At 42.5% G+C, this 26252-nt stretch overlaps 1 protein-coding gene across 1 annotated transcript in view; it reads right to left on the bottom strand.

The window, feature by feature from the left end:
* Window positions 1-3960: 3960 nt before the first annotated feature.
* The window catches only part of T265_09476 (hypothetical protein), a gene marked incomplete at both ends in the record, with an annotated part of 30021 nt that continues 7729 nt past the window's right edge, over window positions 3961-26252 (bottom strand). The window contains 8 exons of the mRNA XM_009175556.1: window positions 3961-4351; window positions 6021-6208; window positions 9693-9780; window positions 12935-13039; window positions 16388-16462; window positions 18722-18825; window positions 20679-20844; window positions 24404-24475. Of these exons, the coding sequence (XP_009173820.1) occupies window positions 4301-4351; window positions 6021-6208; window positions 9693-9780; window positions 12935-13039; window positions 16388-16462; window positions 18722-18825; window positions 20679-20844; window positions 24404-24457 (831 nt within the window). The remainder of the gene's footprint in view (window positions 4352-6020; window positions 6209-9692; window positions 9781-12934; window positions 13040-16387; window positions 16463-18721; window positions 18826-20678; window positions 20845-24403; window positions 24476-26252) is intronic.

The following is a 26252-nucleotide window of genomic DNA, read 5'->3' on the forward strand; positions in this document are numbered from 1 at the left end:
TATTATATATATATTATTATAGTCAAATGCAGCTTCGAAGCTGATGGTCTGTAATGAGGTGTTAGAATTTTTAATGGAGATTTTGTTCTGCTAGTGAAGTCAACCTACAACCGAGAAACTCATCTTGACTGAATGTTTAAGTGTTCCAACTATTAGCCGAAAGGCCGTGGCTTCTCAGCATAGGTTGCCTTCAATTACAGAACGAAACATCAGTCTTAGAAAATCAAGTATGTTGACCGACGATGATGGTGCCTGTGAGAGATTGGGACCTTCAAAGTGCCTTCCAGAAGGATACATTTTTTCGTATCATAAACAAATTCTACTGGCTTATTCACATTGTCCCGCACTGTAGACCATTGCAAGCAAAATATCACATTTGTTCTCTCCTGCCAACCGTTTTGAAGCAAAGCTTTAACAATAACTAACTAATAAGAACTAATAACAGTTTATAAAAGATTGAAAACAAACAGTAGAAGCGGACCCTTTTTAAGGAGCATGCTAGCTCAAATCTGATTGCACAGCATGGGAACCGCAACAAGAAATGTGCCCCGATGAAGGCATTATGTCTTGTAATTTCACTGTCTTCAGTAGAAACCAACTTGCTTTTGCCTAAATGGTATTTTCTCCGGTGGCTTGGTGCCAGGTTAGGAAAGCGCTGATTATGGTACTTTTCTTGCAGCTTCACTGGCCATTTGGAGTAACCGACCTTCTTTAAGCGATCGATCAGTTCCCACTCGGGTATCCTTGTTGGGACACGTGACATGTCCCACTCTTTTTGACTGCGTACACTGGGTTGGGACATCCAAATTCATTGGAAGGAATAACCATACTAGTTGCTTGTGTGATTATTGTCGGCGTAATTTCTGGGGAATACTGCTCACCTCATTTCCAGTGATAGATCAATCAGGTCGTCGATAGCTATCGGGCTTAAAAATGGCTCCATTTATTCCAATCTTTGCCGTTTCACTCTGTGGATGTCTATAAGGGTATAACAGTCATCGTACAATCCGATCCGAATCGGTCAGCTTTCTTGCCCAATTAGACAATGGCACACCCTAGCTAGCTGGGTTCAGGCATCATTGACTTGCTGCACCCGAAGGCGGCCGACTGTAAAAGAACCGCCAAAAGCCTATTCTCACAAGCATGTCTTCAGGTAGCAAGAACTCTTCTTTGCTGTGAAACGGTTGAACACACGATCAACGATTTGGTGAGCATTTGAATCTTAATACCGTCCGTCACAGTCAGTCAGTCTTCCATTTTCCACGGAATTTACTGCACAAAAATCGCCCAGTGTTCCGACTGGAATAACATTAGGTACTTTTACTGCGAAAGTTATGAAATCTTTTCGACAGCCGACTATCGGGCTTATTAGGTAGATGAAGTCCCTGGGTTTTCATCATCATTAGCTTTTGTGGATTCAACGATTTGTACCAAATGAGGGAAATGGCCTCGTCTGAAAACTTGGTCAAGGTAACGGGGTTGCATCTGAAATCCGGCTAAATCTCTTGTTTATAAGTGACCGTTCAAAGATTACTGAAGACGCTTTTATTCGGAAATCCAGGTATTCATTTTATGAGAACAAGGAAATCAGCTAACAAAGCTTGTTTTATGTGATCGTTCCTCTTGGCTAATACATCAGCTCTGTCCTGGCCTCCGCAAGTTTCCAGCTGTACTTCAGATACCTAATTATTTTGTGTTTTTAACTGGACTGTGTGCATGATTATACAGAACGGGAACTTATTTTTCTCGTCATAACTAACGAAATTTCATGAGACAAATTGTTTGAATGATCATGCTCACCTAGATTAGAGATGGGTAGAAAGTAGTGACAAAGTGAAGAGGGAGATAATCTCTGTATTCTAGGCAGAAAAAACCTAAACCTTCCAATTTTACCGTCCCACGCTTGGCCAAAGACACAATTCTTCGTGCGGGTAACGCCAGTTGACCATTCGACCACCAGGTCAAGTTAATTTGGTGCTTCACTGATTCACCGCAGAACATGTACTACCCGGTATTGCTACGAGGGGATGAACTGGAGGTTTGGATACGACGTACGCTTGGACTTTGTACGCAGGTTTCATTAATGGAAACGAAACCACCTTACACAAATGGAGGTGACAACCATTCACCCAAATATATAATCGCAATAAATTAGTAACATGAGGTCTGTCAAAGACGTAGAACTTCACTAGATAACGGTGTTGAAATATTTTTTTGGTATCGACCTCACCGCCAAACCCACCTGAATTTGGTATATACCGTACTAGAACACGAGATCCACTCGGTGTTGGGGTTTACAGCGCAAAATTTGAACCTGACCATCAAACAAATGAAGCCCACGGTTACGATTGATGAGTTCCGAACAAGATGAAGTACACCTTGGATTGCTTCCCAGGATAAACTACATTGGCCATGCAGTTATTACTCGTAAAACCACTCATAACCCACGCCTGGGTAATTACCAGTTTAACTCTGAGGATCTGATACGGAATAAAATATTGTTGGCCCAAGAGTTTCACTTGGTGATCGTGTTGTCCATTATAACAAACTTGCCTTCGACCACCAAGTCTGGGAAACGTTTTGTAAAGTAACCACTGTTTTTCAACAGTTGACTATGCAACAGCTAGACCAAGAAAAATCTCTTGAATCAAACGACGACTGTTCAAAAGCATCTACTCTTACGGCGATTGACGGCCCGCTTTGAACGTGCTGGCAACAGAACCTATCCGGTCAACGGCTGTTCAAGAATCGGGTCAGCTTAACAATATCGGGGGACAAATTTTCACCTGCTTGGCTTAACTTGCTACCATGACAAACTGGTCACAATCGTTGCTTATCTGCAGATGTTTTAGGAAGTGTCTTGTTCTAGAATTGATGAGTTGACCGAAATGTCACCTGTCTCAAGTGTTCCCAAGGGCGCTTTAGTACACCCAGAAATATTTAACAGTCCACTGTATCAGTGGCTCTCATCGATTTGTTGCACCATGGAAAACACCTCGCCTATTTTGGTACCCTTAAATCCCTTTTTTTATGGACTATTCTCTTTTAAAACTGTTCCCACCTTCTGTTCAATTTGCTGCCTTGTTTACTAAGTCCATTGGGGTGAGTTTTATAAACTCCCGTTACACTTTAGGTCGAGCGTTGCATGTCGTACGTAAACGAACATACAGTGGATGACTCAAATATCTCCATATTAAAAACTGCCCGTAAAATGCATGTCTTGTTTATTACTGTGGATGTGAGGTGTGTATACACTTCTCTGGAACACCAACAAACGTGTGTCTATTCATCTGAGATCACATGCTATTGCGTGAGCTAAGAGTAGCCCAGGAACTCGGATCATGGTCAGGATGCCACTGAGTCAATTTAATCATGAGCCGGAAAGTGCCAAAGAACTCGAACGCAGCTACGGCCTCATCCACATTGGCATACACGCTGCTAAGCTGTATAAGCCAGTGGTCTAAGACTTTCCAAGGTCAAATACACCCGTACACCGCATGTGCGCCAACAGTAGTAAATCATTCACAAAAATGAACTTAATCTAGTAAGACTCAAAAGCAAATCGGTCTCTGCTAGGTGGAATCACAAATCAGCGACACATCCATACTACGTTTGACGGGAGCCGCTTTCATGACTCCCATCACATGGTGATCGATCGTGAGAACTGATCCTAATCTGGTCAGGCCTCCAGAGGAAGCTCTTTCGACTAAGTTTAATAACTACCCCCGAAAACCCGGCTGAAGGTACTAATGAAATATACCTCATTACACTGGTGACGTTGTTCACATCAGTGAAATGAAATATATATATGAAATATCCAAAACACGATTACACTTAAATAATTCAAATGGAAATTTTGTACTTGCCGGCTTCCCAATAAAAGTCGTCGAAGCTTGCTGCCTCAAGCGTCTTAAAACGTCTGTAATCTTTCCTATTTTCACGTAGTACCCCAAACACGGTGGTGCAGAACACAAACAGGAAACTGAATAATACCAATTACGTTACAAATAGAAGGGTTATTGCCAGTAATAGGTTGATACGTTGGCAACGAAATGACGAACGATAATGAGAAAGCAGTTTAGACGGAATGGAACGGATGAAGGTTGAAAAGAGTTTACATGAGGAACTAAGGATAAGGGTATACGGATAATTACCAGTGAGTAATGTGGTTTTTAAATCACCAACTACAAAGTTTGCGAAAATCACGCCCGTGCAGGTGGTGTAGTCCTAGTTAGGTTTGACAACACGTAGACGACTGGGGAGCTTGTGTAGCGTTCCTGGGAATACTCTTGCTTGTGTCCTACATTTGTTTCATTGCTAGCGTTATAATGGACATCACGATGAGTAAGACCTGGGAAAGAAAATAAGCCGTAATAAGGAACATGAAACAGATAGCGCCCGTAGGGGGCTTCCACATTGTGATCAGACTCACCTGTGATTTTGAAGTGTTTTGATCACCACGTGTGAAAGTTATTTACACATGAGATACCCTTTCACTTAAGGAGGGTTTGCGCGTTGTGATTTCTCGTTTTACAAACTTCTATTTTGGTGCCTCACGGCCCAGTTTTAAGTCGAAATTCTGAGAGACCATTGCATGTTGTCTCTACTGGATCACCTCCCCGAGGACTTTCACTCTCATAGCTGCTATTGTAAGACGTGTTACCTCATCCTAAAGAGATGCCACGCCTCAGGTTAAATGAGCAATCCCTATTAGCTAAAATACCGTAAAGAAATGATCACAGAGGCTCATAGACTATTCGGGACGTACATGGTAACCCGTTCTGTCACTTGTTCAATGTACCAGCCTTTTCTCAATACAAGCATCTCAAATTTGAATGAAAGAAGGATCACTGAGAAGCAAGAAATCCTAATGACAGTACAGATAACTCCTATATTTTACCAACTCCCAACGAAGAAATTTCCGAGGCAACATCAAACTAATGTTTTTGTCTGCGGTCTATCAGTCCATTATGTCCCTATTTATCTTTCGTGCTGATTACTCGTTTCTGTTCCTCTCACGTGCGTAGGCAGTTGCGGTCGCAGGATAATCTGAAGCACTGGTTGACTCTACTGATTCCCTGGTCGATCAGAAGCCATCGCCTACCCTGCTTGTGTGCCAGTTATTTTAGGCTGATTAGCTGGTGGTCAATCTGCTCCTAATTTGTATCGACCTGCTCGCGTGATGTACAATCTGCAAGCGATTGGCATCGTTTTGAAGCAGCATGGGTTCAAGCGCTTCGATACTCTTCTGGAAATTACACAATCCCTAGACATCCCATTAAAGTCCCAGAAAAGAATTCGCTGAACTCAAGATCCAGGATGGGGAATGACCAGCTGAAAATTTTTCATCTGGTCCATGCAGTTTGAACATACTACATGCTTTGCTTGCTAGCGTCTTTCATTTGACCTCGGGGATCCGTTTTGCGGTACTTCTAGTCAAGGCCGGCCATTCAGACAAAGTCCTTTTCCGAACTATCTGGAGGTATCTCAACAATTCTCTGGAAGAGTATTGTTAAGTGGGAAAGATAATAGACTTCCGCTTGCACGAATCAGTTGCAACGCTCATAGGCGTCACTAAGCTCTCACCAGATAATGCGCGCCTTGTGTGGTTCATTCTTCCATGAATGCAGCTCGTATTAACCAAAACGATCTCTACAATTTTGCGTATGTTCCTGATATCAATGTACATTTTCTCCAGTTTGCTAAGCCTAGGCTTCGTGACATAAATTTGTATGTACAGGAAAATTTAGGCGATTGAGAACGAGGTCTTCAGGTAACTCAATGTTGGTTCTACACCCTCAATTTTATCCATTCTCCGATTATCTACTCCAACATAATAAAATGTCATTTCTCGGCTCCATTTGGAGTCTGGTTTTCAGCTCATTCTTCCACACTGCATTCTGTACATGATGGATATTACTCACAAACCACAAGCGATATTCAATCTATTTGATGTAGACCTTCCAAGTGCCACACCGGTATATATGGGTATATATTTATTTATGAGCGAAACTTCTTACCTGAAACAAGAGTACGATGAGACCAGCGACTGCGCCTGCATTTCCGTAATAGACAAGATGAGGATAGAGCTGCTCCCAGCATCCACGATCAATGTTGGAATTGTTTGAGTCGAACTTGCCAGGGCAGGTATTATCTTGAATGACATAAGAGTGGTCCATTTTGCAGCAGGTGACTGGGTACGTTATATCTGGATGCAGCAGAAATGGTGGTGGAGATCAAGGACAGTAAGAAAGCACATCATTTTATGTGAGGTTCAATGTGAAATTGTGTTGTTCGCGAGTGGCAACGCCTGGTTGGCAACGTAGAATTCGAGTTTACTAGATCATAACTTTGTCATCCTCAAGGTCAAAGCAAACCGATTAGTCATATTCAATAAGCTGGCTAGGACTTCTATTTTGTCAAACATTGGTTTTATTAGTCTCTGCTGAAATGATCGTTTTGCAGTTTGGAATTAGAGATAAATTGACTACAATGTACCGGATTGTAAGTATTAAAACCGCTGACGGGGAGGCTGTCTTGTGACACAAATTAGAGAAGCATCTGTGTCACACCTTAAGGCGATCGACGGTATCAACTAGAACTGTCTTTGTTCCAAGCATTTTCAGGAATGACTAGTTGTCAAAAGCACGTTATTATTATTGTGAGGCTCTTAAGAGGTATTTCATCAGAAAACTCTCCGTTGGTAGAAACAACTTAACCCAGTTGGCTGCGATCGCTTCATGTGGGACAGTTCTTCATTAAACCAAATAAACACTTGCTTGCGAATGCGGTATGACCACAAAGTTACTAGAATCTACAAAAGATCTTTGTGAGCTTCTGTGTACGCCAAATTTTCATCAGAAACGTCTCCTTCCCGCTCCGTACTCACACGATCTGGCTCATTACTTATGCAGCAAAACAATCTAGCAAATGAAAATGTTATTTCAAAATGGACAGTTCTTTTTTCTTTCAACTTGTTCAACTTTCAAATTCACAACCTGAGGCCGTAGGTCCGAATATGTTGGTACGGGAAGGGATCAGGAGGCAATCTTTATGACCAAACCAGCGAACTCCCCACTAGAAGGTGGACATTCGGTACGTCATCAAATGTCCGGAACGCCATCGGCCAAATCTACTCGTTTGGTAGCCTCTCCAGTGGATCTTGATCTGTTCGCCGAGCTAGGCGATCGACTTGTTGACTTTTCACCGCCCGTTGAGGAAACACCATCAGTGCAGGATTCGGTGGCCAGACCCCTCCTTTGTGCTTGCACTTATACAGTTTACAAGGAGCATCTACAGGCTCTAATAGTCTCATTCATCTCACCAGAGCCAGTCAAATTGGGCTCAAAGCTGCCCTCTGCATCTACTTATGTATAAGCGCGAAGGGAGGAACTGCCGACCCAGTCGTGCACGATGGTGACGAAAGGTCTGCAAGTCGATTTCTAGGCTCGGCGAACAGAGTGACAACAACCTGATCAACTACCAATGTGTTCATCCACACACAGTGCATCCAAGCTACAGTATTCCACCACATTCTCAGTTCTACCCATTATTTTGTATGCAACGCACTAAATCCGCTCTTTTCTCTCCCTGAAATCTCACCCATTCGTATCTCCAATTTCTCAGCTGTGACCTCTTTTATCTCAGGACATTTACCGCAACATCTTTGTGCATGGTGATGATCAGTGTTATATCGCAACCATTAGTTGAAGCACAAAAAGAAGACCGGGAAGAGAAAAGACCTGGTACTAGTCTGTCGCAAGCATTCTGAGCCCACGCGACCACTATGACAGTTTGGGCAGAAATTGATGTGAACATTGTTAACTGTCATATCTTATAATGCTTTCTGCAAAACCCACTCAGAGTTATGAAGTGGACACCACCAGCAACACCCAGACTCATCACAGTCGTATCCAAACTACTCTGTCAAGTGACAAGTTGCAGGATGTGCCATTCTGTGCAAGATTTGGAAGAAAACATTCTTCATGGTATACAAACGCAGCCAACGATGGCGCTAAATAGTTTCTACGACCGAAATACCTGTTGTATAATCTGGTCGCATCATCACCAATTCATTGACTCGGGTCAGTTCAAGAAATAATTCCAGGACATTAGAAATTAAAAAAACCTGAAGATGCTTCAGATCTTTCATCTGCAAAGGCCCATAACACATCACAGTCCAGCTCTTAATGTAGCCAGATATGCACCAAAAACGAGACTAAGCAATGCGTCTTTCGGACGTCACAAGCAACGTTACTCAACGGATGTGGTTTGGACGTTTAAGTTTCGAACGCTTGTGCCATCAAACTGACATTCGTCATCCCTATTAAAAGTGTCGAGGTTTCGACTTTCTCCACAACCTTTAGGGCTTCTCCTTAAACTGATAGCGCTATGTTCGAATGCTGCACATTCTGAGGCATGATTCTGCACCTTAAAACCCCAATGTGAGAAGCTGTCTTCTCTTGACCTCAAACAGGTTTGTCTCAAATAGGTGTGGGAAGATTTTCAGATCAGATTTGATTTGAAAGATGCTACAGTAAACGCTCTTCTCAGTCCTTGTCTTGAACTTCGTCAAAAGCTAGTTTTTGCCAGTTTTCCTGACCTAACACGATTGCGTGTGGCAATGAATTCAAACAATAAATTTTGGGTGTATCGTCTTCCCTAATGCAAGTCATCGCGTTGTCCATAAAAAAGAGTAAACCGTTTTTAAAAACTCAATTGTTGAAGCTTCATTATCTTCGGCCCACAAGTTTAGTCAGATTTATTTTATTCGGTGCTTAGATGAATAATTTTGGAAATTCTCTTTATCCGCTGATCACAACACTAGCGACCGTCAACTATCTAATCAGTACTGCTTCTCATATGATACACGATCTTCGTACTACCTAACCCATCATTTTGTTTGTTCGATTGCACCATTTCCTTTCATAAAATTTACGCGGGTTTCAACCCGTCATCACCCGCGAAAACGATGAAATCTTTGCTTCCTCCGGCCTGTTGATGAGCTTCGCGGTGTCAGTGAACAGAGTCCCCATATCATTGCAAGGGAACAGTTTAAAGTTCAAATGAATCTTTGGTTCAGTAACAAAGTATGTTTTCGCTAGAGCTCAATTAACTTGTTTGAAAATTGTAATTCGCTTTCAGCTAAGCGCCGATTATAGTAAATGGTTGTGAGTTATCCCCGGCATGTTGATTTGTACTCTTATTTAATAATAAATTAACCCTGTGGACTAAACCAAGCCGCCAATCTGTGTAACTAAAGGTTAATTAGTGCACTCACCAGTCAGCCAAAACTGAACAAGACGGTATCATTGATACTTGTCAAAAGATCTGTAAGAGACATGAGAAACCAACTAAATGTTTCCTCCTTCCCGAGGCTCATTGGTTAGGCCTTTTTTCGAACTACGATCGAGTTCACTTTGTCTAAAATTGTACAAATTTTCGGATAAACGATCGATACAGGTGGATTTACGCTGAGCCATTTGTCACCACCAACCCAAATAGGTGACCACTTTAGACCCAAGAACGCCTCGGTTCCAACCTCTTTTACAATTTGACAAATATGCACACCTGACGAATTTCCATGCTAAAAGCATGATCATTTGAAACTCTCCATCTGTTTCTCGTGATTTAAAATGTTTTGTAACCAGAAACTTTATTATAAATAAAGGTTTACTGAAGTTTAAACTCACTTATTAGGCCCGTCGTGGTGTTGTATTGATGGTCGAAATCTTTTGCTTGGTCAAAGTCCGATGCGTTGTGAAGTCCGCAACAATGAAGCTGAAATACATTGAGCAAACGTGACTGAGACTGAGGCTTGACAGTGTTTTGGTAAAAACTAACCTGAATTTTGAGGAGAATTATCCAGTTTATCGAAATTTTTCGCCCATCGATAACACCGGTTTGTTCTTCGGTCGTCGGGACAGCTTGCGACACATGCCTTTATAGATCCGACCACTTGATGAGGTTCACCAGATTAAGAGCAATATACTGAGTTACTTCATTACTCAGAACTACACAAAAGCGTTTTGGTTGTTTTTGTAACCCATGCACTCTTGTGAACTTTTTTTAGATACTTTTAAAGATGGTTAGCTTTCTGGAGTTTCATGTAGGCCATGAGTTAAAAGGATGTCCGCTTGTATTCATGGGTGTGAGAGTTTTCCTTCCGTGTACGAGCCAGATTTTCCAACAATTGAATTGGATATCCCTCACTTTGCTCTTTCCAGCCTGTTTTTGTACCCATGCACTCTTGTGAACTTTTTTTAGATACTTTTAAAGATGGTTAGCTTTCTGGAGTTTCATGTAGGCCATGAGTTAAAAGGATGTCCGCTTGTATTCATGGGTGTGAGAGTTTTCCTTCCGTGTACGAGCCAGATTTTCCAACAATTGAATTGGATATCCCTCACTTTGCTCTTTCCAGCCGACCAAATTAGCAGTCGGAAGTTAAACTAGTTTGAACGGGGGATTACTACTGAATAATGAATTGACCGGTAGCGACAGCCCACTGAAACAAATGGAAGTAAGGGTCAGCCAAGAAATAAAGAATCATGATAGTAAACCATTCCGAGGAAATTGACGAATGAATTCGGAGAGAACCAAGTGAACCAAACTTTTAACTGTTAATACGAGGTTTTCTGAGGCAATTCTGCTCTGGGAATAGTTTCAGGAGTAAGTTCTTTAAACCATCACAGTTAACGTAATAGTACTAATAACTTTTTAGACGACTATCCAGTAATCAGTTCAATGAAGTTGTTTGACAGTCAGGTTATGCAACATCTATAGATTGCTGGTCAAAAAAGTGGACGAACTGACATTCCGGACTTAAATGACACTTGCCTGCTATTTGCAGTTGAAATGAAAAGCATTCATTGAAAATGAAAGTAGAGGATCATCATCATCATTGTCAGCTGTAAGAACTGCGTGCATTTCGTACAGTGGTTGTAGCTGCCACCGTTACACCCACGGATGATTTTATGAGGTGGGGTAGGTATCTGCGGGAGCTGATAAATTGGTGCGCACATTCAGAGTTGTCAGTGGACATTTAATTAGAGAGATCGAGAAGGGAGCTATTCAGTGAGGGCAATAGCTTGGATGCGCGAGCGCCATTGAGGGCGCGACTGGGCCATGTCTGACAATGTTTCTACCCATTGATGTGGTCTGTCTCGTGGTCTCCATCCGGGAAGACGACAGTGAGCAGCAAAGTCTGCTGGTAATGGCTTTTATATTTCGCACAACCACCAAAGGGTAAAAACGAGCCAGAGGCGGCCAAACAACGACTTGACAGCGAAATAAGAGGATTAAGTGCTACACTGTTTGCAAAAGTGGACCCATTCTTTGGCTCCGTGGATCGGTCTAAACCAGTCTAAAGATGGCGCCGGCTACAAGGTTATACAATTCATTCTTCCCAGGTTTGCTGTTCAGATTCAGTGCTAGCGGCAATGGTATTGTCGCAGTATTGATTGATGAACATATGATGCATGACATGACGGCGTATGCTACGTCTGAATACTCGACATATCTACTGGTCGTACATTATAATTGTTGAAGCAATTTTCGGATCCTTTGAGAAGGAATATCTAAGCACTCTCTTCCATGAAATACTTTTCCGCTTGCAATTACAACCGAAACAAGTTAGAGGATGAAGAAATCTGAAAAACATGGGCTCAGCGATATTACATTGGTCTCTGGTCGCTCCTTTGTTCAAAATAGGTACTTCCGCGATTCGGTGGACGCAAGCACACGTGAATACCCATCAGTAGGTTTACCATGTTAGATGCGCACATTGCTTTGCTCTTTTTTTCTTGACGTTACGTAACTTATGATGATTTAACAAGCAACAACACTCTATTCGTTGCGAAGAAATCATCGAACCTGCAATACCTTTGGAGCATGTCTTCATTATGAACATACAGAATTTTTTTAGGAGTTTAGGACTCCTGTATATGCACCAAGTAAAAATAATACTCGTAACTTAACTGAATGAGCCCTTCGGCACCTGATTTTCATTCAACCCGAATGAAGAACGAATGTCGAGGAACTTCTGGGTTGCGCAAGCCTTGGTTAGAGCAGCTGGGTGCTGATTTTGAATCTTAACCACGGACCTGCCCAACACTGAGCTATCGAGAGGTCCAGGTGAACAGTGCAATTTCGATGGGCAGCCCAGACATCTATGTAAGTTTTGAATCCGTAATCCATTATGGGTCAACTGTAACCCACGCGATCAGTACGATCGCGGCATTGTTCGAAATCTGACGTGACGAAGTCAGATGAAGTTCTCATCTGACTGATAAAGCGAAAAAGCCTGGATCAAATCACAATAGATCACTACAACTTGCTCCAGGCCTCTTGGAGTTCAAAATTATCCCATCAGGTGACACTGCTGTTTTGCAAGAACCTCATCTGTCTTATTTTCCTTAAAGCCATCATACTTCACTTTTTATTTCTCAGTATGTTGCACCGCAAAATCCAACAGCAGATGACCATGGCTCCAGTTTGGTCACTCATGTGCGCCAGAACCCCTGTTGATTCGATCTGATGAAACCCAGATTGATTTTAAACACTCAAGCAGACAGATCCTCACTAAGAACGTGGGTTGAACCTACCTATCAGTTTGGTTATTTCTACAGTGAAAGGGGGATGTCAGTACACTGTTTTGTGTCTCCCGAGGTACTAAGCCATGCTTCACTAATGCTCTTTCAACATGCACCGCTCTAGAAAACAGCTGATAAATTCTTACATTTTGCCCAAATACCAATTTCATAGTCATCGTCCGCCAGTATGAGATAGCTCAGTGGTTAACCCGCAAGATAACTGACCGGATGTCTTGCGGTCTAAACCCAACATCGGAATTTTGGCCGCTCTCGTCTAAGCTTGGATACCATGGCAAAATCGCAGCCCTCATGTTTACTCCGGACGGTATGCAACAGAAGCTTACCGGTGGCATCATAACGTTGAACAGCATGCTGTGGGCATCTCTGGATTCCTTGGAACGGTACCGTAGGAGCGACTGCTTCAAGATTCTTCGTACTATGTTGAAAACCTGGAGCGAATTTTGAACAGAAGTATTCTTGATCAAAGTTCAACATAATTAATAAAAACACCTACTGATGTTATCGGCGTTGACAACAATACCAGATGAGAACAGTGGTGCATCACTGCGGTACAACCATGTAGATTTATTTGAATCAAGGGCAAAGAACTGGGGAGATGGGGAGTGCATGAGTAGGAAACCAGAATAAAGCTCTAGGAACTTTTTACTTTCGGGAGCTCAGTAGTGTACATCTCCTGCCGCTACAACACGAAAATATCAACAATTCCAAGGTCTTTAACATAAATTAGAACGCTGAATTGAACTCAGTTCACACTAGGTTTTGTAGCAGTTGGCGGTACCAATGCAACCGGCTTATTCCAGTCTTCTGGATTTGAGCAAGCCCCCCCCCCACGATTCGTCTAGCTTGTTCGTTACGTTATTGATCCACATGTTGAAACAGTTGCTGATTGACTGTCATTTACTGGAGCTGCCGCAAGCCGTTTTTTGTCTCACTCATGTTGACAGTTGAAAAATTAAGAAATGATAAGTTAACCTGGAAGGACACCCTCAAAAAAGATGAATTGGTCATCTAAGGAAGGTGAAAGGCGATCAAACCTCAATCGAAAATGAACTATTTGTGACAATTTTGACGAACAAACACCCTCGGCAGTATGAATTGTTCCAACTCGAAACACCAGAAAATTAGTAATGCTAAAGTACGCCAGATGCTTTTCGGGAACGTTCACCTTCGTTCGACGGGTCAGCTGGTCACATTCCAAAATTTACGCTAATTAGGCCATGTGCTTCGTTTGCCGTTTGCCTCGTAAGCCCTCTTCCCCCAGCCTTGTGTCGGATGGAGACAACCCAGCGGTGGTCAATGACAGGACAACGAAGCATTAAATCCCTTGCCAGCTAACTCACTCATGTTGTCAAATGCTCTGTTCCAGGTTGGAGACCGCAGGACATGACAATCATTGCCTAGTGTCCCTAACAGACATGGTTGTGTCACGCAGCGAATAGTGGTCTTCCACCAAAATTATCGCTGCATAGATCTCACTCCCTCTCACAGTAGAAAAACGACCATTCAGCGCCACTGAACTAATTGGGCCAGCGCCCCCTCAACGAACGAAGTCGTAGCAGCTGGAAACACTGCATTTCGAAACACGGTTCGTGAGCTGAAATGCTGGACTAACTGAAATTCTCGGAACGCCACACACTGAGTCCTTTGGCCTGCATGCAAGATGACGGCGAACAAGGTGAGAAACACAGCTGTAGAGTCAGCAGCAAACCCGTGTGTTGTCTGACAACGGACATCTATATCAACCGGTGTTCAGGGCTACACATGGTTCTACAAAACACATTTACAGTCTAACCAGACGTCTCGAAAATCCAATTGGATTTGAGTTTCCCTTGGCAATAAACTACTCATAGAACTCCGGAAAACAGTTGACATATTTCATTCAATCATTCGGGAATATGATTCGACATAAGGGAGTGGTGAACAGACGTATCACTTCACCCGAAGTTTACCACAGTGGGTTTCAGCATTGCTCTCCGGACCACAACCATGTCACGTGCGACTGACTTATGCTACGCCAAATCATAAAAACTGTGAAATATTCTCACGGTGTCAGGTGAATAGAGGAAAGGGAGTGGTGAACAGACGTAACACTTCACCGGAAGTTTACCACAGTGTTTCAGCATTGCTCTCCGGACCACAACTATGTCACGTTCGACTGACTTATGCTACGCCAAACCATAAAAACTGTGGAATATTCTCACGGTGTCAGGTGAATAGAGGACCCAAAAAGATTTAGTGAAATTTCAGGAGTGACAAAAAGCTTTCATTCAGGTTGGTAAAAACCAGATGTGAGTTTTTGAGTTAGCGAAAATAGCAACTAGTTAAATTCTCTCCTTAGCTGAGAAAATTAATTCAGTTTACAGGTCCACGACCATACCCCAAAATACTTTTGTTCAGAGTGAATTTTAAACTGCAAACTTGCCTCATATAAAACGCTTACAACGGCTGAAGAATGAAATGATGTGGTTCTCCCATGGAAACTGATAGTTTGTGGACCAAAAAACGCAACAAATCAAACAATTGAAGAGTGGTCGAACTGATCTTATAGACTGATAAAAACATGACCAACAAAAAGTATTTCCTCACGATGTCCGGCCAACCTTCGGAAGTCAGCAGTTATCAAGAAGTCGGCACGGACGAATATTGAGCGAAGTTCCTGTGAGATGAGCTATCTATCAACTCCTTTGATTTAGTTTGCATGGTTTCTTCCAATGGGCAATAGTCCTGTCTAAGTGTACATATACAGCCTATACTCGTTTGGTGTCAACTCAACCTTCCCCAATGACTTAACCCAATATTGGTGCAGTCTTTAGGAGTCTTTCTAATTTAGAAGATACACGTTTGTGTGTGTGTGTGTGCGGATCAGAGATTCCTAGTCCGTTGAAGCTGGCTATGGGTTTAGGAGCTTCGAGAAATGATTGATGCCTCTGCGTTGCAACTCATTCAACACAGTTCACTGTCTCACAAATACGGGGAAATTTGTTATTCTGTTCCAACCTATCCTGCTAGAGATTGAGTTGAGTTTGAGGATCTGATAAGCGAAGATAGTTCAGTCACACTTTGGTGGGATAACTGCCCTCCCGTTCTTAATCAGTACCTGATAGATTCTGAAGATAATTTAGCAAGAGGCGTTAATGCAACCCTATATTTCTTTGCTTCCATATGTCCCTGACTCAGTGCCACCATCCTGATTGACTCTGTCTTAGCTTGTGCAAACCGGCAGTATTTCGGACCCGGTACTTCCTTCAGATAGCATGACGCCCGAACACCAAAAGTGTATTACAGCTGAACGATAACCCCCTCCCTCAAGTTCTCAAATCAACGAAGTCAGCTCAACCAAGTGTCGATTTGGAGCAACAGATCTAGGTAGCGTCACGATGCTTCTACCCATTTGATAACCTCAGATCTATCACATCCCAAAACGCCCAGAATTACAACAGTTATGGCACAGATTTTCATGCAAACAGAACGGTCGTTCCATTTTAGGACCTCAGATGAGGGGCAGGTAACTCCTGAAGTATCATATTTTTGACATATAATACAGTTAACTGACAATATTCGTTTCACTATCAAGCTAAATCTAGTTACTCACCCTTAAACAACACCCGTGAGTTTGCGCACTGGCCATATTTATTCGATATTAAATGGGAATCACCGTATCACAAACAAATGCTCTACTCATATCGCTTGTATGATACATACTGGTGTGGGTGTGAACATTCGATAATAAGGTCGTGGACACTGAACCCATGAACAACGGGATATTGAACACTTACTGTACTCCGTCGACTGTAGTAGAAAGCTAGCGCAACAATCTCGAGAACGGTGAAGAAGATCAGAAATCCAAGATACTGAAAGTCAACACAAGGTCACAAGTTTAGTGAATGAACGGATATCACACTGTTTCGTGAACCAGTTTTTGTACATAGTTTGCTCAGCACACGGGTACACATTTGATTCGATATGTTCAAGGGAAACGCATCTCATAACAAATGGTTCCATGGGTGATATCGACTGCTGTTCGGATGGCAGTTGATCTGCATACCGGCCTTGGTACCTAGTTCACAATCATATGGTCAACATTTGAGGAATACTTTTTAGTGTATGTTGGGGATGTCCCCTCATTTGATGAAAAACATTTGCATGCCCATTGCCAATAATGGTAGCCAAATCATTTGACGCCTGATCAAAGGCCAATGGACATACTGGAAAAATATATTCAGACATTACCTAATAAATGACAGCTTACTGCCAAAACGCCCGTACAAATGCACTGTTGCCATCGAATGACTACTTGGTGCAGATAAGGCACTGTATTTTTACTGGTGAGCGACGCTATTAACAATTACTTATGTATGTTGGGCTATAATTTACAAGAAATCATTGTTACGACGGTACAACTGACGACGTTGATACCAACGATGTTTATTAGCATCGGCAGGATATTCGAACATAGGAGGTGCTTTCAACAAGCATCCTAGACATTCATTGCCCAGTGGAGACTAGTTCAAACGATGCCCAGACTATTCACATGGGTGGTGGTTTCTGCCACGTACTTCCGTTTAAGACTGTGCGAGAAAATCCCAGACTTAGGAGGGATTTCGAGATATATCGATGGGCACTCACACTGAGCCCCAAATCTCAATGTATGCTGACTCACGAATGTCGGCCGATGGAATTCACTTTGACTCGGGTCCATTAGGAGCGAAACTCAAGCACAGTGTTCCCACAACCTTCTATAGACGTACCAGAATAAATGCATTGAGACAAGGGGAAGTGTTCGAGCGAGAATTCACATCCACAAATCCTTGAAGCACCTATCATAAAGGCTACTTGACTCCGAAGCCCAAGAAGGCCGATCCATTTTTGGTTCCTCGTTAAGGTCACAAGAGGTTCAAACCCTCCGCCATGGGTTGTCCTGCACGTTTATCAGCTCAGTGTTTCCAGTGCCGGTACGTGCATTCATTCATTAAGCATTCATTTCTTGAGGCCCCAGCAGCTACTCGCTACAGGCCACTATCCTGCGTTCGAACATGCCTGACAGTCGTGTTGAGCTTTCCATGGTTGATGTGAGCTTAAATTCTTCGGTCAGCATTGTGAGTGACTTTTGGGCAAAGTGATTAAGCGCAATTAATTGTTATTTGGTGACCGCGTCATGTATTGCAAACGATGGCGTTGAATTGCATAACACTGTCAGGCTATTTCTTTGTTTATGTGTTATTCAAATTCACGCAATCCTGTCATTATCAGCTACAAACGGACCTGCGAATTTCGGCCTTTGGACATCTCATTTAGCTCTCCATTGCTATCTTTCTGTCTGCCAATCACTGTTCATAGGGAGCTGGTGTGTTCCGTAAATCAGAGAATTCTGGGCTCAAACATCACAAACGATGCAGTTCAGCGCAATAGCAACGTGTTTTGGAAACTCTATTTGGTATAATAACACTTAATTCTCGCGTATCATTGTCAGAGTTAGTAATATTGGTCAGAAATACTTTGTCCTACTCACAGGATTGTCTAAGAGCCTTCTAATGCCCACGACTAAATTTGCTCTTCTCTCGGTGCTTATGAGCTGAAGGCTGTCCCTGAGTTCCTGTAAGCTTTATGTTCTATTTAAACACCAAAGTGTATAAAACTAATGAAATACGACCAGAGAAAATGCACCTGACTTTCTCGTTTATGATAGCTCTCTTCAACCCACTGTGCTTGAAAGAGACCGTCTCATGTATCCGTTGGTATGGCATTCGATATGTTGCACTATACATTTGTGAAGTACATCGACAGCCTTCATATCAGTCGATCGGATTTGTGGACTAGAGTGTGCAGCGGTCAGATCCAGCACGTCATAAGGTCCATTGCCGCGCATGTATCAATAATTTTTTTTAAATGTGCAAGATAAACATACTCTTGGGATCTAGTAAAACATTACTAACTTCTGAACCTTGGAAATGCGATTGGACATTTGGAAATCCCAGTCGCAACAGAATTTTTTGGAAATCCGCTATGTTGTCTGCCTTAGACAGATGAACAAATCTGCTTATACATATTGGGCCACCAAAAATTTTGTTGAAATTCCCTATAGTGTTTACCTCAACAAGTCATGGACTCACTATTTTCAGACACAGCGCACTGTTACAGCTCGCTCCAATGCACCCGAACACGCATAAGAGGAAGATGATAGTGCCAAACGAGAAGATGATCATACCGAACGGTGCTAAATTAAAAAGAGTGTGCTATGTTGAGCGACAAGTGAGAAATAAACAAGAAAATGAGGTGTCAAGTACCAAATGAACTCCTATAGTCGGTTAGCCAAAAAGGATTAGTTAGCCCCTTAGAGAACGTGGTGTAATCGACACTCGTTTGCAAATTGGCGTAACAACAGGGTAATACTCAACCTGAGCCAGACTCTGGCTTATAACTGAATGTGCTCCGAAAAGAATGCTTAATGTTTCCTGAATCGGTAAACCGAACGCCGAAATATTTTAATGTGCCAAGTTCCGCAAACCTATAAAATGTAGATTCCGTCCTGGAGGTGAAGCCAATCTATGCTGGAAAGCCGAGAAGCACCGTACGGTTGTTTCATCCTCAAACTAACAACAACCTATTAGTAGCTCAGTAAGAATAAACTTTACCCGATGAATGAAACTTCCATGTGAGAAGTCGCTGCTTGAGGAGTCGGTTAACCTGTGACTGAGTAATGTGGAAGGACGAGCGGCGCTATGTCCTGTCTAGGTATGGGTTAGTCACACTGCTGATCAGGAGATCGTGTTCACACTACTGGCCAGGAAATCGGGGTTTCTAGACTCTCCGAATTTTCGTGAGATGCGCATTGCTGATGATTCCCAATAAGGGTAAAACAGCTGTACAGTATTTCTCAGCTTTTCAGTATAGATTGGCTTCACTTACAGGACGAACTCTTTACAAAACCCAAATATCAAATTACCAACAAAAAATGTACTTTATATTCACGAAATGCACCCATTTGCAAAAAATTCAGACGAATCTCCACTGAATCTCTTAGCACCGACATTCTTCAATTGAGTGTGTTGAACAAAGGCTATCTGTTGGCATGATCTTGAGCATATCAAAGTATGATTTTGTGAAGAATTATTATGCATAAGCTTACTGAAAATATTTGATAAACCATGACTGGTTCTGCTGTGTTTCAAACTCATCAGGTAGACTCCTTCCCTTGATTTTACGGCGAACTTACATTTTACTTGAACCCAAATTGGACAGAACTTTTCACCTACTTTGCTTCGCTTATGAGTGCGGTTTTGATGGTAAACTCAACTGAATCCAACAAAATCCGTCATCTGTAATGGTCTTTTTCAACTGAATGTCTCCTATAAGGCCACCTCAAGTTTCTGTATTCTTTATGAATTTTCATTAGCGTCTTAGTAAAAGCCCGACAATGTGTTATTGACTCTGGTTGTCACTTCCATAGTATTCTTTGTCGAAAATTTTGTACTGCACCAGCTGGCTCCATTTCATGGGTATGCATTCAAGGCAAATATTTGCTTACAGCAGCCCATATTGAGAAGGATATCTCCTATTCACAAGACGACATGCGACGGAAATGACCAATCGCCAGCTGACATTTATCTTGAATTGAGACAAATTACAACTTTCTTGAAAACACTTCAACATCACACTACTGTTTTTATGTTCCTAGAGCAGCTCATCAGGCAGACAGCCACCGAATTCTGATCGATCGTAGTTGGTTCCCGAATACCCCGTTGAACGTCTATGAAGGTGAAGGCCAGTTTGCAAGTTACTATGCTCTTTGAGGGGAGATTCGACCGGGTGTCTATCGTTTGCAACTCATGTATGACCTTGAAGTTGATCGATAGCACACGGCTGAGTCTTAATCGGTCTATAGTTACACCAAACAAAATTCAATTATGCAGAATTATTCACTGACCATAAGCAACAATAAAACAACAAAAATGCATATTACAAGCCATTGCACCTTTTGATCCGAAGGTTGCCTTAACTCTCAGTCAAGAGTGGTTCCAGTTCTAACAGGTTCATTAGAGCAAATGGTAAATGAAACAGTTAACCCACCAGTAATTCGAAGTGCGTGCTGTGCCAACTCTGTCGCTTCAATCGCTGTTTTGTGCCCATACAGCATGACAATCGCTTGCTTTAGAAATCCACGAATTTGTTCTTCCATGACCGCCCTTCCCCACGTCAGTAAGGCCCCAAATAGCATAATCAGAAATCCGACTACCTGTAGAAACAAATGATTTAAGGTTGCAGATCAGGTTAAGCCCAAAATGATTTCCAAGGGAGCTGTGAATAGTAAAAATGGCCCAGATGAAAACAGCTATATAATCAATTTTACAGACAGATGTTCTTGCTTCGAGCAATCCATGGACAACTGTTTAAAACTAGAGAAAGTGCGGCGCATGGGTCAGAAGGCATTGATTTGAACAGACTATGACACTGTCTGGATAAGCCATGGCATTGGAATGGTCCGAGGTCAACGTAAGTCCAAAGGTCGTACACGTTTCATTCATGCACGGAAGTCTGGCTTATTCCGTCAGATTCGTATAACCTCCACTATGGATTTCAAAAAATGGATAGCAACACTGTTTTCCAAAGTCGCCGGTACACTTGTTGGAAGACACACTGTTGTTGCACGTGCATTTCGTATAGATGTGACACGGCTCACTCAGTTGATCTCCCAACGCCATTGTGGAGTGCGAATGAAAGGTGGCGTTAGAGATTTGTAGCCTCCCTTGTGAGTGCAACCAGTGGACTGGACTGGAGCTAAACCTCGGGCACTATTTAGTGGATAAACCATAGGTTACTGCGGTACTATTTTCGGCCCTTTGGAAAGTGAATCAGCAATAGAATCTACTTTGAATCAGAGCTTGGTGTAGACCCGTATTCCCTCGGCCATATTTTGCTCAGCTGTCTGTTCGATTCTTCATCGATTCTTCTTCATCGATTCGAGTATGAATCGTTCTAGGTGTACCGTTCTTGAAAAGTGTTTGCTCCGTCTGAAGATCCGCACTATTGAGAGTTAAAACAGATGAGAACACTAGTCCTTCACTGCTATACAACCATGTCCGTTTATTGGAATAGATTCTCATAGTGACGTAGCGAGACATGTGGATAGTCCACCACAATCACTGGAAATGCCCACACCTAAAACACTGCTACACCAAAAGTTATGGTCATCGGTTGGTCTACATAGCTTTCAGTGTCTCCGACCGACCGTGAGAGGGATAACGTCAAACTCATCCTAGAAAGAGAACAACACCAGCTGCACTCAGAAGTTCTCAGCAGACACTTCAGTCACCATCTCTTCACGAAATCCAATTAGATCTCTTTCGGTGTGGAAACTACAAACATCGGGTCAGCAATTCTGAATTACGTCGAATGGTATTCGGAAGAACTAACTCACCCAAAATAAGCGAACTGATCACACTGCATGGGTCATGCTGGCTTGGCCACGTGCTCCAAATGGCATTCAACGGACTTCCCCGAAGGGTGTTTTTCGAACAACCACAGGCAGGGTGGAAACGAACCAGGGGGGGTCAAACAATGACTTGGCAACAAATATAAGTGCCGTTGGTAGCAAACTCAGCTGAGCTGTTCACTGCCGTCTTCCCGGATGGAGGCCATGAGACGGACCACATCAATGGTCAGAGACATTGTCAGAGATGGTGCAGTCGCATCCTCAATGGTGTTCATGCATCCAAGATATTGCCTTCAATGCACAGCTCCCTTCCCGATCTTCCAGTTTAAAAGTGCACTGACAACCCTGAATTTACACCCCAGTTTATCAGCTCCCGCCTCCAATGTGCAGCTGCCAACCCCATCTCCCCAAATCATCGGTGAACGGAACTGTGACAGTCACTACCACTGTACGATAAGTACGCCGATCTTACAGCTGATAATGATTGTGATGTTGAAAGTGAATATAATTTACGTACTTCATATGCTTATCCATTTGGTACTGGCTACATAGCACATACCCTGTCAAATTATTTCGCTCTAATTATGGCTTTGATGGGTGTCTTCGTTTAACTGCATGCGTACCATCATACTTTATTCTAATGATCAACCATACCAAGTCAATTCCCAATCGTTTGTTTCGATTTCACATTCGCTCAGCCTCACGCAACATGTTCCATCACGTGATCAAGAAGCTGGGTGCGTGGTGCAAAGTTCGTGTAAAACGACCCGGCGTCATGAATGGGAACTCTGATTGTCGTCATCATCATCGATAGCATGACATCAGTGTTCAACACCGATGACTCACTGCGCACGAACATGATTTATTTGAAAGCCTTTTTGTGAAGAGAAGGCGAAACATGGACATGGAAAGGACTTTGAAGTAGTCTTGTCCATGTGGAAGATTAGGATGGCTGGCATGACTGTTATCATGGTATCGGTCTAATCACCCTGTTTCAGAGTACTCCATCGTTTTTGAAAACTGTTTTATGCATGACTGGGCAGCCGTTTCCATTCTGTTGAGGTCTACGTTTTGGTCTTAACCATGCATAATATGATTATTGGGCTACAAGTCAATCATGACAAGCTAGATGCCATCTACCTCCTGACGAAGTATTTTTGTTTGGTGCTCGCCATGAGGTCAGCACACAGCACATTCCTCACGAAACTCCCAGTTGATGTGTTATACGTTCATAATATCAATATCCGAATTCACGTGACGCCTTTGAAGCGCCACTAACGAAAAAGCCAACCAAAAGCATCCTTGTTCAAATTTCGTCTGCTGTCGTTACTTGCGGAAGTATAGCATGCAACTAATATAAATAAGGGATAGAAACAATGTTGGCCAGACAGTGACTGACGGGTTTCTGCAATTCACTGCTGATTAATGCCAGTGTTCGGTCATTCGTGTGTGTGTGTGTGTAAATGAGAGAAAAATTCAACAGATGGCACAAAATTTCTTCACATTATGAGCATAAAGTATGAAGCCCCAGCGATGAGATTACATACTGTCTTTGTCATTTTAATTACCAGAGGTATCGACGTCAGTGTTGAGAATGGTGCCTAACTGCCCTGCTGATGATTGTCAACAGGGTGCATCTCACGAAACTCCAGTAGAATGATTCGGATCGGCGATCGCTCGGCTAGTATTTTGAACACTTAATTGTTTGGCCGTGAGTGTCTGACCACCAGTGTTATTAGCCCACACTTGGTCAGGACATAGTGCCACTCATTCTTCAGTTGTGGGATCCAAATCAGTTAGTCACATGTGTTGACTGTCTCCTCGGTGACAAATTCTCAGCAGTTGTACTCCTATCCGGTGAACTTTATTCTTCATCTGAGCTACACATAAATTAATGGTAATGTGAGCGAATTCGGATCTTAGGTCCCATCCATCAACCTAATTTATACTGACCAGCTGCAGTGGATAGCTGTTTCACTGGAAATCCTCCAGATGAAAGTTCCATTAAAGCTCCACTAATCTGCTCAAAATTTCAACAATCTATATGGCTGACATATCGTCGCAGTGGATGTTGCTGAACGTCTTCCGTGACTGAACCACGTGTGGGGCAACGAAATACCTGCTTTCTAATTATCTCGTTACAATTTCGTAGACGCCATCCGACATCAGCAGCGTTCCTGAGACAGTGGTTGTCAAAATGCTGAAGACGACTCGCATCCTACTGTAATTCGGTATCACACACGAAGAACGCCAAATAGCTATTAATTGTCAAACTAGAATGGATTCGGACTGGACTTCGTTACCTACAACCATCAGATGTGTCTCACATGGACTGAGATCAGTGCTAGGCCTTTAAACTCACCCCAACTGCGATGTTGACGCAGAACAACACAATCCGGCACGTGCAGCTACACATCTTGAAACACCTGGGCTGCTGAAAAAGAAGGAAGGTAAATCGCTTTAGACCTGCACTAAATTTTTAAACTAATATCAAACTGACACTTTCACAGCGAAATCAGTACATAGTGGCCATTCGGCCCAAGAATTATTCAGTTCACTTTGAATTTTCCATTCAGCGTTATTTTGAGGATACTGAATAAGTATTTATTTCACGAAGCAAACAACTTAGAACTATTTTCACGCACTTTCTTAGGTAGTTATTGTGACGGTAATCTTCAGGTAACTCGAAGACAAAAACGTTCAATTCGGTTATGACCAAAATGGTATTGGTAAAGTCCCCGCAAAACCGGAAGTTCATTCGTTCAAACATTCGACATCGCCAACGCACCACGCAAGTTAATGCTACCACACAGGATCAAAATTAAAAGGTTGTTTTCAAATTTTTCAAGCACTGGTATTACATTTTAATCCTTATATCAGCTACGAAAGCAAAGGGCAGAAAATACCAGCCACATAGGCTTTGATACATTTATGTCGCCTCTTCGTCGACACTCACCGGGCTCTATTAGACAATATCATGGAATGCTGTAAGTGAGCCTGTCAACACTAAGGGTTGCACAAATAGACTCAACTAAGTAAGGAGAAAGTTCACATAATGCGAAGGGGTAAACATCCGGCCAAACGTGAAAATCCAACCGTGAAGTGCATTCATCTGAAAGCCAATTAGGTTTTTTATGCAGATTAAGCTAAGCCCCTGAATTATCAACTGAGTACGCTGCAAAATCCGTCCTCGTTATGTTTCATTTAGTATGATATTCGGGATATCGTATCATATTCTGAAGCAACCTTATGAGTAGTGTGTTACGTCTATGCAGTGTATCGTAATATCTTACTAACTGGAACATGGGGCAGTCTGATGCAACACATTCATACATCGGAGATTAAGCCGGGATTAAGTTAAATCTGCGTTTAAGCCAAATTGAAGTGCAAATAAATGTATTTGGCAAATCTCGCATAATTTGGGTTCGAGTATAACCTGAAGTTGGCAAAAACAAAACTCAGAGGCTGCGGATGCCCACTAAGCCCAAAATGGAAGGATCTGGTCTATTAAAAGCGTTCTAGGGTACCTAAGAACCCAAGCGTTCAATCAGACCATCTGAAAAGAAACTGACAATCGCTGTTTCCTCCAAAATCTTTAGCTAGGTGCAGAGAGTCCACAAGGACATCATTCTGGAAGGTTGACCACACCAACAAAACCTGAACCATGCAGAATCTCTTTCAAACCCTTCTGCCAAGTCAGACTTAATGCAGTCAAACTCAAGGGAACAACAGTTTGCAAACTTTAAAATATTTGTGTATCGACCATGGGGTGAGATGATGTGAGTGAGCTTGAACACCGATTCAGAGACCCAACTTCTACAGAAGATGAATGGAGGTGTGTTTGCCACCATGTTATCAGCAGGTCAAGAAGTTTTGGTGTACATCACCCACATGACATTAAAGCCACATGTTCAGAATTTAAATTGGCTGGTGTTTAATACCCTCAACTTAAAAACTTCTAGTCATAAGAACCATGAATAACTTCAATAGAATACTACTTATAAGGCTGATAAAACTAAATTATAATAGATTCGCTGTAGGTGATTACGGAGACTGTTGGGTTTGCAGTTGCTTCATTCTCGCTTGAACTGGACTGACAAATTATTCAGACGAGTTTCCATTGAAGAAAGGAAATACTAGACTAAGCCAAATGCATGCAATCCTGATGAGCTCTGATAGAGGGCGGAACTCGAGGCCAGTGTTTGGTGTGG

Source organism: Opisthorchis viverrini (genome assembly GCF_000715545.1).
Source record: "Opisthorchis viverrini unplaced genomic scaffold opera_v5_287, whole genome shotgun sequence".
Taxonomy (NCBI): domain Eukaryota; kingdom Metazoa; phylum Platyhelminthes; class Trematoda; order Opisthorchiida; family Opisthorchiidae; genus Opisthorchis; species Opisthorchis viverrini.